Here is a 16,409-nt window from a genome sequence, read left to right as displayed (position 1 = left end):
TCCATATATTTTTTCATGAAATAATCGATTATTTACAAAATAATCTTCAATTTTTTACGAAATCGCCTATTCGTTGTTTACTATTATTATATATATCTGAAACAAATTTATTAAATAATTTCCAATAGAACTAACAATTAACCAATTAGAATCAACATAATAGAACTTGACACTTTAAGAGTAGATAAGGTTATGCTAAAATATAATATTTTAGTAGCACGTGAGAGTAGAACATTGTCTGGCAAATTATTAATTTTATATTATATAATTATTAATTTTAAACTTTAAGATAACTTTAAGTACTTTATTTAAAATTTAGTAGTAGTATTAAGTATTTTTCAGTCACAAGTTCTTATAAGAAATAATAAAGTAAGTATAAAATGAGGTTATTTACAATGAACATTATACAATAGTTATACATAGACTTATATACTTTATCAGAATAAAAAGTAATTTAGCATCTTTTCTCTAGCATGGATGAATTATTAAATGATAACCGATTTGCTCATATTGCAAGGGATCCTAAATTTAAAAGGATCCCAAAAGCAGAAAGGAAAGTTAAAATAGATAAAAGATTTCAAAGTATGTTTAAGGATAAAAAATTTACAGTTCAATATACCATTGACAAACGTGGTAGACCTGTAAATCAGACATCGGTTGAAAATCTTAGAAAATATTATGATTTATCTAGCAGTGAAGAAGAAGATAGAGAAAAAGAACTTGAAAAACCTAAACAAGAAGAAAAGAAACCTAAGAAGCTTAAAAAGACAAAAAATAAAAAGAATGAAGTTCTTCGATCAAAAAAAAGTGATTCAGAAGATGATGCAAATAAAAATGCAGATACTGATTCAACAAATAATAATTGTTTTTCAAGTAATGGGGAGTTACTTAGACTTAAACCAAAAAAAGAAAATGATGTAAATTGTGAGAAACAGAGTAACATAGAATTTGACTCTGAATCTAAATCAGATATAGATGAGGCAACAGATACAAGAAACTTAGAAATAGATTTGGAAGAAAGTAAAAGGCAATTGAATATTAGAAGCAAACATAAATCTGAAAAGCTTACAGATAAAATCAAAGAAAAGTTAAAAGATTTAACTGTGAATTATGCTAGAGGTGAAGGAATTTTGATGACAGACAGTTCTTCTGATGAAGAAAATTCTGAGATTTCTGGTAACATATATTAAATGATTCTAATTTTATATATATATATATGTATGTATGTATGTATGTATATGACATTTAATAACCATTTGTGTTACAATTAGATGAACAAGATATTGAACATGATTGGGGTGAATTAGACAAAGAAGCTGAAACAACAGATGAAATTACACATAGATTGGCAGCTTGTAATATGGACTGGGATAGGATACGTGCTGTAGATTTAATGGTTTTATTTAACTCTTTCTTGCCTCCTGGTGGCTTTATTTGCTCAGTTACTGTAAATATAATTAATTAACAGATAAAATAAATATTTTCAACATTTTTATAGTTAAATAATTTCAGATTTATCCATCAGAATTTGGACTACAGCGGATGAAAGAGGAAGAAATTAAAGGTCCAAAAGAATTAACAGAGATAAATAAGGAAAAGGAAAACGAAAATGGAAGTGATGTATGAATTCATGCTTTTCTTTTTAGAAATACAAGTGAAATTGTATATAGACTTAGAATATAATTTTCCAGGACGAGGAAGGGTCAGCATATCACATGGAAAAATTAAGACAATATCAACTAAATAGATTAAAATATTATTATGCTGTCGTTGATTTTGATTCTGCTGAAACAGCAAACAAAATTTACACTGAATGCGATGGTATAGAATATGAATCTACAGCAACAAAATTGGATCTTAGATTCATACCAGATGATATGAAATTTGACCAGGTATGTTACTTAATCCTAATGTATGTAAAATGTATTCACTGTATATGATCTTAGATACTTATTTTAAGACTCCTAGAGAGGTATGTGATAAATTGCCGGAGCTTACAAAGTATCAACCAAGACAATTCATAACTACAGCTTTGCAACAAGCTAAGGTACAGTTAACCTGGGATGAAACAAACCCTGAGAGAACTGAGATTGCACAAAAACTGAGTTCTGGAAAACTGAATGAAATTAATGAAAACGACTTGCAAGGTTATTTAGCAACTGAGTCAAGTGACAATGAATCAGGTACTATATCTTTTTTATCACTCAGGATTTCGTATTTCTATTATTTCATTAACATCTTTTTTATTACAAAAGAAAAAGAGGAACAAAAAGAATCTCAAGAGGATAAAAGCGACTCGGAAGCGGAAAAGAATATCGATCCAGTTGAGAAGTATAAAGCTTTATTAAAAGAGATAGAAGAGAAAGAAGAAGCCAAACAGAAAAAGGACGTTGAGCTAGAATTTACTTGGGGTTTGGGTACAAAGGAGAAAGCTGAGAAACTGGTACAAGAAAGATTAAAGAAAGATCAAAACCTCACGCCATTTGAGCAATATTTAGAAAAACGGAAAGAGAAGAAAAAAGCTAAACGAGAGGAACGGAAGAAACATAAAAATGTAAATAAAGATACATTGGACTCAGAAGGTTCAGAAATGCTTGATTCAGATAATGAAATTGGAAATAATAAATTATCTTATAAAAAGAAAAACAGTATAGAAAATGATAGTCTTGCTTCATCAGATAGCGAAGATGAAAAGAAACGTAAAGCTGAATTAGAACTTTTATTAATGGATGAAAATGAAGATGACAAACAACATTTCAATATGAAGAAAATCGAAGAAAATGCCACAATGACAAAGTCTAAACAAAAACGATTGAGTAAGAAGAAAAATAGACAAGACCAAATAGTAGAAGATAACTTTGAAGTAAATGTACAAGATGCAAGATTCAATGCGTTGTTCACATCGCATCATTTCAATATCGACCCAGCAGACCCACATTACAGGAAGACTAAAGGTACTGAAGCTTTAATTAAAGAAAAATTGAAAAGAAGAGCTGATAACGAGTTTAATGAAGTGAGTAAAACTTATTTATATGTATTCTCAGTCTACTTATATATATTACATGTACTAATTCTTGCTTTTTTAAATATTTTAGGAAATACCTGTTAAAGAATCAAAACTGAACTCTAATACAGAATTGCAGTCATTAATTAAATCAGTGAAGAAAAATGCTAAAAATATTTCAAGGCCTATAAAATAATTCCTTTTATGTATAATGTCATATGTTTTTAATAAAACGTTTGTAAATACATATACAAATTTGTAAATTCAGTTATATTGAATTTTACTAATTCAAATGTGTATTTCTGATAATTTATGCAGACCTTCTATACCTCATATATTAATCTATTTTGCATAAAATATGATGCTATAAAATATTTAAAAAAGCGAAAGTCAATAAGCCATGACGCGACAAAAATAAAAACTAAAAAACTGTTGGTTGAGTTTCCCTTCTCCTACGGATGTCCAACCCCACTCCTATGGCACTCGCCTTCGTCTCTCCCCACTGCAGCGACCATAGACTGAATTTTTAAGCAGTGTAAAAATATATACTAATAATATCGATAGTGCGGACGAACCACCATAAGCTGTGAAATTTCTGTAAAGTAAGATATAGCAATTATGATCTATGTTTATAGTCTATGAAATTTCTGCAGAATAGTAGCCCTATGAATCGCCGTGTGAGATTTCAATACACGGTGGTATATATATGTACGCGTTGTATACGATTGTGCTTCAAACTTTAAGGGGGGAGGTGTCACGTCTCGTGACGCTTATATCTCTTGCGATTCTCGATACTTCACAAGTGTAAATTGGGTTACCCGCCAGAATTCGAAACTATGACACCAATCACCGGTGTAGACTAGGTTGTTTAAAATTGCGCAACTTTTCATGCATATTCACAACGCAAAATCGGTCGAGCTCCCACGCTTTGACAAAACTAGTCATCATATGAAAGGTACGATTCTCGTAGGAGAAGAGAAACTCAATCGAAATTTTTTTATTTTACTGTCTTTGAAGGGTCTTGGGATGCGACAAGAAATTTCAATGTCTTTGATACAATAATAGTCATAAAGCTTATTTATATATTATTACATATAATACATTAGATTCACAATTTTTTGTTTCTAGAATTACACATTTCCTTGTAACATATTTTCATTATTGAACTGAGAGTTGTTTCTGCTTGATTACTCCACATTAATATTTCATTCTACCATTTCTCTATTTCTTTGACGTAACAATCATTCTCAGATTTTTTAAAACGATTTTATGTCATTAGGATTATTTTTCTCAGCTATAGGAACTTTTCTTTGGTTCTGATCACATCTTTCTCTTACATTTCAGATTTTTCTGTGTTATGGTTTATTGATTTGCATCCGTCTTTGATTCTATGATTATCCGAGAAAGAGTCGTAATTTCACTTTCTAAAGTAGAATCTCTACCAATGATATCATTAATATCCATGATGCTTAGGGTTTCTGCATTATAACTTTCGGTCAATAACGGCCAGGTAAGTCCTTCTTAGTTCTTCTTCGTTTCTTTCGTTTTATCTTTAGAATAGGCTCACCTGAACATTATTAAATATTTTTTAAATATTCGACACAGAGTACGTTAAATATGCTTACAGGAGCTATGATGACAAGTCATTTAATTGTGCTTAAACACAGTTAAATTTTCGATCGCTGTTTCAATACTCTACCGTGCTGGTCCATGTGAGCACAATGTTCGGTGAGTTCTAACAAAAACTTTGTTATTTAGAACTTTTCGATATCCAATTTTGATTCGTTGGTATGATAGCTATCATTGTACTAAGTATTTTTTACTTACCACGATTTTAAGTTTTATTTGTTTCCATTTAGTCTACATATATATATAACAAAAATTTCCTCTTACCGTGACCTCATATCGATTTTTACAAATCGAGGGCGCGAACTAGTGCCGAGAACGCTATTGTCTTGTAGAGAATGTTATTCACTCCTAACCTAACCTATAATTTTACGAATTACCCATAGTTCTGTTTTATATATATAATCCATGTTTATTCACTATTTACTACGAAATAATAATAAACAAATATTTTACATTCGATCAAAATATATATAACGAAAGATAATAGGTACCTTAATATGAGATAATACGTGGTGTTACAATCTGTGTTTGTTGAATTTACATTTTTTATGACGGTTTAAATTTTAACTAATTATTTATCAATAAACCTGTATTTTTAACATTAGATCATGCTGAAGTTGTAGTAGCTGCAGAGGATACAAAAGATGAAAGTATGGAAGAAGAAGTAAATTTAACTTTAAAACTTGAAGAAACTGAATCACAGTCAGAAATAATGAAAAGTGATATAGAAGTGGATCCTGAAAATAAAAAGGAGAATTCAACTGAAGAAATTGTAAAAGAGTCACAGCTAGAAATAATTAAAAATGATGTCGCAGATGAACCTGAAAATCAACAGAGTAGTGCGTTTTACGAAGAGATTATAAATGAATCACAACCTGAAATTATAACTAAATCACAGTTGGAAATAATCAAAAGTGATGATAAAGAAGAGCCTGAAACTAGAAAGTATGCAAAACTTCCTAAAGAAACTTTAATAGAAAATGAAAAAAATTTTATCATTAATATGGGTGATAATGCACATTCAGCAAATGTGGAAACAACAAGTGATGTTGAAATGGATACAGAAAAAGTTGTAAAGATAGCTGATGCAGAAGATCTAGAGTTAAATAAGAATGAGGAGCTCTCTAACAAGCAACAATTGGAAGATAATTTAAAGTGCGATAGCAATAAAGATAATTTGAAAGATATTTTAGAAACTGCTAGTAAAGTAGAGGATATATTTTCTGAAGAACAGTGCCAAAGTACACAGGATATTGTTACAAGTATCCTAGATGATGTAAGAAATGCAACTGATTTCAAAAATATTTTAAGCACGGAAGCTGTTGCAGCAAATGAAATAGAAGAGGTTCTTCAACAATCTGGAAATATTCCATTAGCAGAAACTGAAATTGAAGAATTGACTGAAAAATTACCACAGGATTCAGAAGATATCATGAATAAGGATATGGAGGATTCAATCTCAGAACACATAGATTCCCTAGAAGGACTATTAGGTTTAGATTTAATACCAGAGGGAGAAGATTCCTCATTGAAAGCAACAAAAGCTGAAGAGGAACTTCAGAAATCAGACCAATTATCAAAGGTTGTAGACATGAGTCTTTTGTTAGAACAGTCAGATCCCATTTCTGATATGGCACAAACTTCTGATTATATAACACAGGTGATCAGTAGTTGTTTAACAGATAGAAATGATTTACCATTAGAAACTACAAAGAAATCCAATACAATTGAAGTTGTTGATGATAAAGTTAAAAATTCTCCAGCTAGTGATATATTGAAAATTGATGGAAGTATAATTGTTGAGTCTATAGATAAGGATGAAAATGTTGAAGATTTACAAAAAGATCTAAAGCAAGTTACGGATCTAGAAGAAAATGAATTGGACATAGATTTTGAAGAAGCTCAATTAGAGTCCGTAGGTGATCTTGAAGACATAGAATCACAGCCAGAAATAGATAAAAATGATGTTGACGAAGAGTCTGAAAATATTAAAAATGCAGGATTTTCTGAAGAAATTGTAGCGGAAGATCAAGAAAATTTAGTTATTAATATGGATGATAATACTGTAAATGCAGCAAATATGGAAACAGCGAGTGATATTGAATTAGAATTAGCTTCAGATATCTTGCTGCATAACATGGATCATAATGACAAAGCTGAAAATGTAGGAGATATACAGAAAGACTTAAAAGTACATACTGATTTAACAGAAACTGAATTGGATATCGAATTTGAGGAAGCACACCTGGAATCTGTAGGTGATCTTGAAGAAATAGAATCACAGACAGAAATAGCTAAAAGTGATCTTGAAGAAATAGAATCACAGGCAGAAATAACTAAAGGTGATGTTAAAGAAACAGAACCACAGGCAGAAATAGCTGAAAGTGATCTCGAAGAAATAAAATTACAGGCAGAAATAGCTAACAGTGATGTTAAAGAAATAGAATCACAAGTAAAAATGCCTGAAAGTGATGTTGAAGAAACAGAATCACAAACAGAAATAGCTAAAGATAATGCTGAAGAAACAGAATCACAAGTAAAAATAGTTGAAGGTAATGTAGAAGAAACAGAATCACAGACAGAAAGAGCTGAAGATAATGTTGAAGAAACAGAATTACAAGCAAAAATAGTTGGAGGTAATGTTGAAGAAACAGAATCACAAGCAGAAATATCTAAAAGCACTGCTGAGGAAACAGAATCACGGACAGAAATAATTAAAGTTGATATTGAAGAAACAGAATCAAAGATAAAAATAAATAAAAGCAATATTGAGGAAACAGAAACACAGATAAATATAGCTAAAGATAATATTGAAGAAGAACCTGAGAATAAAAACAATATGGAACTTACTGAAGAAATTATAATTGAATCACAGCCAGAAATAATGAAAAGTAGTGTTGAAGAAGAGTGTGAGAATAAAAAGAAAATGGAATTTACTGAAAAAATTGTAACTGAATCACAGCCAAAAATAATGAAATGTGATATAGAAGAAGAGTCTGAGAATAGAAAAGAACTTCCTGTAGAACTTCCTGCGAAACTTCCTGAAAAAATTGTGACAGAAGATCAAGAAAATTTAGTTATTAATATGGATAATAATACTGTAAATTTGGCAAATGTAGAAAAGGCAAGTAATATTGATACTTCAAATATCTTGTTGCATAATATGGATTGTTACGGGAAAGAAGATATTGGGGACTTGCAAAAAGTTTTAAAAGGGGGTACTAATTTGACAGAAAATGAATTGGGCATGGATTTTGAAAGAGCTCCGCTGGAATCTGTAGGTGATCTTGAAGAAACAGAATTACAGCCAGCCATAACCAAAATTGATGTTGAAGAGGAATCTGAGAATAGAAAGCACATAGAACTTCCTGGAGAAATTGTAACTGAACTACAACCAGAAGTAGTGAAGAATGCTGATGAAGAAGAACATGAGAATAGGAAAGGTGTAGAACTCTCTGAAGAAATTATAACAAAAATCCAAGAAAATTTAGTTATTGATATGGATGTTAATGGTGTAGATTTATCAAATGTGGAAAGACCAAATGATATTGAAACACAATTAACCTCAGATATCCTGTTGCATAACATTGTTCAAGATAACAAAGATAACAATTTTGAGAATTTGCAAAAGGATTTAAGAGAAGGTACTAATTTGGACATAGACTTTGAAGAAGCTCCATTGGAATCCATAGGTGATCTTGAAGAAACAGAATCACAATCAGGAATTGTTAAAAATGATATTGAAGAGGATCTTTCTGAGAATAGAAAGAATGCAGGACTTTCTGAAGCAATTGTAACAGAAGATAATCCAGCAGAAGCTAATCTAACAGAGGATAATCTAACAGAGGATAATTTAGCAGAAGAAAATTTAGTTACTAATATGAAAGATAATATTGCAGATTTCCCAAATATGGAAAGATCAAGTGACATTGAATTAGATTTGCCTTCAGATATCTTGCTGCGTAACGTGGATCATGATGAAAATTTAGATGATGCTCGGTCTGCCATAGAAACATCTCAACCTAGTTCTGAAATATCTGAGCTTGAATCAGCTGTTAAATTTTTGCAAGAGTCTGAAGAACAAGCAATGGATTCTCCTTTGGTATTATCTCCTAAAATGATGGAAAGTGTCGTAGATGATATATCCAAACAAGCTGATGCATCATCTTTGTTTGTACCTAATGAAGATATATGCGAAAATACGTCAGAATTAGAAGTGGAACTACAGAACATTACGACGGATTCGATTTCTATTTCTGAGGCGGAAATTATCTCGGAAGCTGCGAAACTTGAAAGCGAGAGAAAACTTGCCGAGCAAATTAAAATTGATGCTTTACAAGACAAGTTTGAGATAGATGATGATAAAGAGACAATAAATGAAGGTATAATCGAAGGGAAGATAACACTATCTGAGACTAAATTTGGCGTAACACCTTTGGAGAACATTGAAATACAGCAATTACGAAACTTAGAAAGTAATAAAGTATCTGACGCAGTGATAACATTACCACATGTTTCACCCAACGTTTTAAAGACATCCGAATCTATACCAAAAGTTTCGATTTTAGAAGAACGTCTAAGGGAACCACCCAAGATAGAAATTCCTACTACAGATGTGGCAAAAGTATCGATATCTCCGAACATCTCTAAAGATAGCCTCTTGATTCAAAAGGATGCAAAATTAATTGCCTATCAAAAGATGTTGGAATCGCCGAAGATGTCCGATAAATCAGAATCGAAGATAGTTGACACACCACGAAAGGATCCCGAAAAACACGATTTCGAAAATGTAGGATCTCCACGAATCATTTTAAAGATAGCAAAGTCTGCAATCACTGATTGTGGCGAACCAAGATCACCTAAAAGTCCGAAGATCAGATCTGCGACTAACTCGCCAAATCCTGAAGATAGTCCAGGTCAAAAACTAGGGAAAATAAAATTGAAATTATCTAAAGGAGGTCATCCTTCTATAATATCCAATGAGAACATCGAAGAAGTTGGACAGTGGTATTCAGAAGGATCATCATCGTTGTCCCCTCTTGGTATGAAGATTAAATTTTCAAAATCCGGGGATCCATCTATAGTTTCCGCTGAGAAATACGAGTCGATCGATGATTGTAAAGAAAGTAAACACAAATTCGAAGAAACTGTGCGAACAGAATCACCGATTGGAATGAAAATCAAGTTATCAAAAAGTGGTGATGCGTCTATAGTGCAACAAGATGCAAAAGAAATGCAGATAAAGCATAAAGATAAACTAGATATGGTTCAGGAAAGCCCAAAGAGAACGGAATCTCCAATTGGAATGAAAATTAAGCTTTCAAAGACTGGAGACGCCTCGATAATACAATCCGAGAGACAAGATTTTTTGGAAGAATATAAAGATAATGTGCAAATAAAACCAAAGGAGAAGCTCGAATCATGTTATGGCTCTCCTAAGAGAACTGACTCTCCTATAGGAATGAAAATCAAGTTATCTAAAAGTGGGGACGCTTCGATCGTTTCTCCGGATTTGCCAGAAGAAAATAAAGATACCAACAAAATGAAAGATAAATTAGAGTTATCACCAGAAATTCCAAAGAGAACCGAATCCCCAATTGGAATGAAAATTAAGCTAGCAAAAACGAAGGGTGGCGGAGCTTCTATAATATCGGTAGAAAACTCTGAAGAAGTAAAAGACAAACTAGAAATTCCAGATATTCCCAAACGGACGGAATCACCGCTTGGAATGAAGATCAAATTGTCTAAAACTGGCGATGCATCGATCGTTCATTCAGAAGTATTGGACGAAATTAAAGATAAAATGGATACAGTTCAAGATGCATCGAAATCATTGGAGTCATCGCATATTGAGGTCTCGAAAGAAGAGCAATCAGTGGAAACTATACATGAAACTTTGCCAAAAATTGACTCGCCTCTTGGTATGAAGATCAAGCTTTCTAAGTTTGGTGACGCATCCATAGTTTCTTTAGAAAAGCAAGAACAACTAGAAGAAAGCCCCAAGAGAACAGAGTCACCTCTTGGCATGAAGATCAAACTATCTAAAAGTGGCGACGCTTCTATCATACAAACTGATACGTCTGAAGATGCAAATAAAACGATACGAACAATCGAGGCAGAACATTCTAAAACCACTGATGCTTCTTTAGGTATGAAAATAAAGTTGTTAAAAACCGGAGACGCCTCTATAGTAGATCCAGAAAAGAAGGATAGAGAACAAAGACGTCGAGATGCTGAATCATCTTTGGAAATGAAAATTAAACTATCTAAAACAGGTCATCCAACGATAGTGGCTTGTGATAATCAAGCGGAAGTATACAAGTCCAAAGAAGCTGTCGATCCGCCTCAAAATTTTGCACAAAGGTACAAAGAGCCTGGACAAATCGGACACAAAGAACCTGCACTAAAGATTCTTAAAAGTGGTAATTCGACTATTTTACAAAGCAATCGTTCAGAACTGACTATTGAGCCGGTACAAATGCAGGGAAAGAAATTAGAGAATGTGATTGAAATGTCTCCAAAGCGGAAGGATATCACCATCGCTCCGATCGAATCAAAAAAATCTAAGCTGGAAACTCAGCTTACTCAAATTTTACCTGAGGTTACTATTCAGCCTGTAACGTCTAGGGAACAGAAGCAGTTCTTGTTCGATCCAAAAAACAGTGCAATCAGTCTTCAACAGATGAATGTGATAAATCAAGAAATCAGTATTACTCAAGTGAGACCTCAAAAATCGACTGATGCTTCTATGAATGAGAAATTGAAGGATATTTTATCGAAAAACGTATCCGGTTCCCCGCTGAATTCCGACTGTGAAATTATAGAACACCGTTCAGAATTGATAATAGTAAATGAGAACTCAAACTCAAGCCAGGATGTTGTCATAATAGAAGAGGTATCTACGAATAGAATACCAGAAGTTAAGGTGCCCAAGAAAAGAGGTAGACCCAGAAGGAATCCATTACCACAAGGAATTACTCATCCTCCACCTCATTTGTTAATATCTAGGGATCCTTTGCCTTTAGACGATGCACAACAGATGCAACAACCACAAGTACCTCATTTTCCACAATCCAGAGAGAATGAGAGACCTAAGAGAACCTGCAGAAGCCAGAAAAGTTACGCACCTCCTAGAAGAGGTAGAGGGCGAGGTTTGTATCTTAAACTTTTTATATGCAAATATTATAATATTCTTTTTCATATTTTACCTACTACTTTTCTTTGTTTCTTCTTTTTCGTTTCTAATTCATTAGGTCGAGGAAAGCGAAAATTGGATACTGTAGATCCTCAGATAATGAAGAAGCCTAGAATCGAACAAGATCTAAACGCGATAGAAGCGTCTACTACGGCTGTAATAACAATAGATGATTCTGGGTTGCAACAAGAATCTTTCGGAAAGTCACCAGAATTGTATAAAGCTCTTAAACAACCAGTAATGGATTCCAAACTTGTTAATTCTTCGGGTAAAGTCAACAAGAAGATTATGGGACAAAAGAATGGCGGAGTAAAAAGTGCAAATATAGTTAATAACACGCTTCCAGACTCCACGGGTATGCAATCGGAAACAAGCAAAACACCGGAGATGCGATTACCTAAACCCATATCGAATGACGTTAAGGATAAAAAGTTGGCTGACATCGTTCCTGAAAGAATGCAAAAGACTGCAACGAAATTAGATTCTGATAATAGATCGGATAAACCAATGGAAAATGCAAAATTGGAAAACAAGGACATGTTAGTACCACCTGGACATCCAAATTGGTTAACACCAGCATCGAAACGAACAGAAAATGCTACAAAGCATGAGAATATGTCTATGGTACAAGTGATAGATGAGGAAACAAGAATGAGTGCAGAATCGGGTTCCAGATCTCAAACTCCAGCCAGAAATATTTCTGCACCAGGTATGATCTTTGTGCTTTTTACAAATTACTACATCATTTATATTGCTTATCAATTGTATAAATAACACAATAATTATTATGTTACATTTATTTACATATTTTACACTTATATTAATTATTATAAATTCGCAATATAGATAAATAACAGTAATAGCTTTATTTTACTTTATTTATTTATATTAATATTCATTATAAACTAATTATATGTCCTACATGAGATATGTTTTTTATTATATTTTGAAAATAAATTACTAAGGTAAAAAGCATATTAACTGATAGCCATGAGGAGCATATATAACCCATAGTCATCATATGACTAAACTAAATTAAAAGATAAATGCATTGGTAGACCTCCAAGCAAGGTATCTATAAATAGATCTTTTTCTTGTGTCCTAACATCTCTCAAGTACCTAAATGTGAAATAGATGTATTTCAATCAAGCATAAAAAGTACTGTTATTTCAAAACAGAATTTTTAAATCATGATGATTAGAGTTTTATCTATTACTTATATTTAATCTATCAATTTTTAAAAATATTTCTATCTTGGAGGATTTAATAACATTGATATTGAAAGTTAATTTTAACTGTGAATAAGCTGACATTTTTTTTAAGTTCCATTTATCTTAGTTTCAGTATAAAGCACATAATTATTTTATTCAGTATCTTTTTTTCCATAATTGTTATTCTATAATTCAAATTACACAATAGTACATATAATACAGTAATAATAATTACTATAGCCTCTGATACCATAGTAAATGAGGAGTCTCAAGGAAGTGTACTTAGTACTGCAACTACAGAATCAGAAAAAGTAAAGGTCAAGAATCGAAGAATGGAAATTAATTTTGATCCAGACGAAGGACCATTTACAGTCGATAAAATTGCTGAGTATGAATGGCCACTTGACCGTAAAGGTGAAACCTTTATGATACAAGAACAAATATCTCAATATCTTGGTGTAAAATCTTTTAAAAGAAAATACCCAGATTTGAAGAGAAGAGTTGTGGATATGGAAGAAAGGAATTATTTGAGAGAAAATGGTTTGGTTAGCGAGGCAATGTGTGATATGGGTAAGTCACTCACTACGTACATGTAAATTGTATTTGTTTACTAATGTATTCTCCTTTTAACATTAACATAGGTCTAACTGCTATATGCAGTTCAGAAGTATTAGATGTAATGTGTAGTGATTTCCCAGATCAGTATGAAGAATATCGCAAGCATATGCGTGAAAAGCAAGTAAAAGAACATTCCAAAAAACAGAAAGAATTAACAGCAGCTGCAAATGCAGAAAAAAATAGAATTGATCTAGCAGAAATGGCAGTTCAGTCTGCATTATCTTGGAATATTAGCTTAAATAAAGCTCGACGAGAAAATAGGAAATGCAGCTTAGACTTACAAACTTTCACAATCCATGTGCCAAAGAAACAACAGGAAGTTGAGTCGGAACGCAGAATTGGTCACTATCCTGTTGCATTGATACCAGGGCAATATACAGATTATTACCGCGAATACACACCAGCTGAGTTACGGTATTATCCTCTAAATACTGTTCTTTATGGTCCCATGAGGCCAAATGAACGTAAATTTGATAGCCAATCAGAAGGATCTCAAAGTGATACCGATAGTGATTCATCTTCAGATGATTCAAGGTATATCCCATCATTTTAAACAATTAGTATTTTAATATTTCGTGAAAAAACAGCTGGTTTTTTTTTATGTAGTTCGTCTTCTAGCGAGGGAACGCAAGATACCGAAGGCTCGCAATCTACAATGGATGACGTAGATATGGAAATAACAAATCGAAAAGATGAAATAAAATTAAAGTGCAAGATGTGTTTGAAAACCTTAAATAAACATAGTAAAAATGAAGTATTAATTCAATGTGGTACATGTAATGGACATGGTAATTACTTTATTATTAATCCATTATCGTTTACTGGTATATTCTTTATTATTTTACAATATAAATCATAATATTTTTATTGCAGTCCATCCATCGTGTATAGATTTAACATTAGACATGGTTCCTCATATCCAATCATATGCATGGCAATGCACAGATTGTAAAACTTGCGCTCAGTGCCATGATCCTGCAGACGAAGATAAAATGCTGTTTTGTGATATGTGCGATAGAGGGTATGTTGTTCTGTTTTATTAAAAAAATAAAATATATGATAATATATATTTATGTAATATTTAATACTATTCAGGTATCATATTTATTGTGTTGGTCTCCGACGAGTACCGCAAGGAAGATGGCATTGCCAAGAATGTGCTGTCTGTGTGAATTGTGGCTCAAGAGAACCTGGTGGTATAAATTCTGATAGAAATAGTGTCGCTCAGTGGCAGCATGAATATAAGAAGGGTGACAAGAATACTCGCGTTTATGTTTCTACGCTGTGCGTTCCATGCTCGAAGTAAGTAATACTAATTCTTGTTCCTTCATCTTGTGGTGTAATGTATGAGTGAAGATGTGATTCAAAACACACATACTAAATGTTAGTCTTCAAGTTTTCACGGGGCTTCGTTACTGCTTCACGATTTCCATAATTCACACAAAACTCCTTTGTTATAGAAATTTTTGAACTAATGTTTAGTGTTCAGTTTTATCATATCTGAATCCTTGGATTACGAAAGTTGAATATAATACAATTATTTGCTTAATTGGTAACATTCATAAATGTTAATAATATACATTCATTTGTATTTAACTTATCCGTGCATGACTGAGATAACAAAAAATCGTCTAAGGTTCAGGTTTTTATTAATTATGCTAAATTCTGACATTATAATAGACCCTCATCCAAGTTCACTAACCCTATGATCTTTATGCAATAACAAGGCTATGGCGAAAGGGTCGCTATTGCCCGCACTGCAGTCGCTGTCATACTGCCCCAAGACTTGACCTGGAAGTGAATCTAGTGCATTGCAGCGCATGTGACAAATATCTGCACTTAGGTATTGACACAAATTCCATATAATTCCGCTATATACTTTTCATTGCATGTTGTTGCGTTTGCATGTCTCATCAAATGTAATTGTCTTTAAAAGTAATGTAAACATTTGAAATATGTATGAGAGGTTTCAGGTATAATGAAATATTAAATACGAAAAATTATTTGGTGATGTAGATACATATATTAATATATGTGCATAGTGCACAGAAGTTGTTATCATTAGTGTTATTAATATTTTCTTACAGGTTGCGTGGAGACCAAGGGAATGCCACTAGACAGGAAAAATTATCTATGTGATTTCTGTGCACCAAATCGTCAGCAAATGGTGAAATCACTAATATCGAGAACATTGAGAACGTAAATAAAAACAAAATTTTTATTTTAGCTCGAGAAGTGTATAAAATGTGAATCACGCGCATAAACGATAAAAGTTTTTATTTATGTGGACAATGAATACATTGTGAAAACTTAAGTATGTAATTGATTTATCATGAAATGTTTCGTACGAATTTTGTGAGTGAATGAAATACCATTGTACATAATTGTATGATTATGCTGAATTTGAAAAATTAACGTTTTGTTATACAGTAATGGGTATAACCTAAATGCATATAAAACTTAGAATATAAAGAAATCTCTCTTTAAATGTTAATGTTTAGTAAAAATCTTAAGGTTTCTAATTTTCTTTATAATTTTTATCCTTTTATTTTTAGATATGAATTTTCCTTTATGAAGATATTGCTGCAAAATGAATCGAGAAGCCAATTTTTTTGTTATATATGAATTGTGTTTATAATTTATCTTTTTTTTTCATTACTTATAAATAGAAATGACGTATCATGATAAGAAATAATTATGGGAGAAGACTGCTTCATAGAATTATATAAATATTCTAATAATTTTTAACATT

General features: G+C 32.1%; 2 protein-coding genes and 1 long non-coding RNA gene across 9 annotated transcripts; 2 read left to right on the top strand and 1 right to left on the bottom strand.

Moving 5' to 3' along the window:
• Positions 1 to 208: 208 nt before the first annotated feature.
• On the top strand, positions 209 to 3,271 carry LOC126927637 (ESF1 homolog). Its single transcript, XM_050743680.1, has 8 exons — positions 209 to 369; positions 473 to 1,176; positions 1,272 to 1,447; positions 1,513 to 1,620; positions 1,692 to 1,892; positions 1,961 to 2,183; positions 2,256 to 3,013; positions 3,096 to 3,271. Exons 2-8 carry the CDS (start codon positions 474 to 476, stop codon positions 3,198 to 3,200), a joined length of 2,274 nt encoding a protein of 757 aa, XP_050599637.1. The 5' UTR covers positions 209 to 369; position 473; the 3' UTR covers positions 3,201 to 3,271.
• A 186-nt stretch (positions 3,272 to 3,457) lies between these two features.
• LOC126927572 (uncharacterized) lies at positions 3,458 to 16,179 on the top strand. Of its 7 annotated transcripts, none has more exons than XM_050743645.1 (11): positions 3,458 to 3,606; positions 4,349 to 4,732; positions 5,239 to 11,784; positions 11,887 to 12,537; positions 13,280 to 13,609; positions 13,681 to 14,191; positions 14,264 to 14,445; positions 14,531 to 14,678; positions 14,753 to 14,959; positions 15,385 to 15,500; positions 15,745 to 16,179. In XM_050743645.1, the coding sequence occupies exons 2-11, from the start codon at positions 4,726 to 4,728 to the stop codon at positions 15,858 to 15,860; spliced, it is 8,814 nt and encodes a 2,937-aa protein (XP_050599602.1). In that variant the 5' UTR covers positions 3,458 to 3,606; positions 4,349 to 4,725; the 3' UTR covers positions 15,861 to 16,179. The 7 variants fall into 7 exon arrangements, with proteins under 7 accessions (XP_050599602.1, XP_050599590.1, XP_050599594.1 ...); XM_050743633.1 differs by lacking the exon at positions 3,458 to 3,606 and adding an exon at positions 3,651 to 3,959; XM_050743637.1 differs by lacking the exon at positions 3,458 to 3,606 and having other exon boundaries at positions 4,023 to 4,514; positions 4,610 to 4,732.
• On the bottom strand, positions 4,054 to 5,272 carry LOC126927660 (uncharacterized). The gene is made up of 2 exons (XR_007715760.1): positions 5,125 to 5,272; positions 4,054 to 5,056 (listed from the first exon to the last, which is right to left on the bottom strand). It is a non-coding gene; the product is annotated as an uncharacterized LOC126927660 (long non-coding RNA).
• Positions 16,180 to 16,409: the final 230 nt, after the last annotated feature.

The sequence above is a fragment of the Bombus affinis genome, chromosome 2 (assembly GCF_024516045.1).
Source record: "Bombus affinis isolate iyBomAffi1 chromosome 2, iyBomAffi1.2, whole genome shotgun sequence".
Classification (NCBI taxonomy): Eukaryota; Metazoa; Arthropoda; class Insecta; order Hymenoptera; family Apidae; genus Bombus; species Bombus affinis.
This window is presented reverse-complemented; position numbering and strand designations above follow the sequence as displayed.

Excerpts from the sequence above, each read along its gene's own strand:
- LOC126927637 (XM_050743680.1), top strand. The coding sequence starts at position 474 with ATGGATGAATTATTAAATGATAACCGATTTGCTCATATTGCAAGGGAT. Across the intron at positions 1,177-1,271 it reads AGAAAATTCTGAGATTTCTG|ATGAACAAGATATTGAACAT; the intron begins GTAACATATATT and ends TGTTACAATTAG. Across the intron at positions 1,621-1,691 it reads AAAACGAAAATGGAAGTGAT|GACGAGGAAGGGTCAGCATA; the intron begins GTATGAATTCAT and ends ATAATTTTCCAG.
- LOC126927572 (XM_050743645.1), top strand. Across the intron at positions 13,610-13,680 it reads CGAGGCAATGTGTGATATGG|GTCTAACTGCTATATGCAGT; the intron begins GTAAGTCACTCA and ends ACATTAACATAG. Across the intron at positions 15,501-15,744 it reads TGACAAATATCTGCACTTAG|GTTGCGTGGAGACCAAGGGA; the intron begins GTATTGACACAA and ends ATTTTCTTACAG.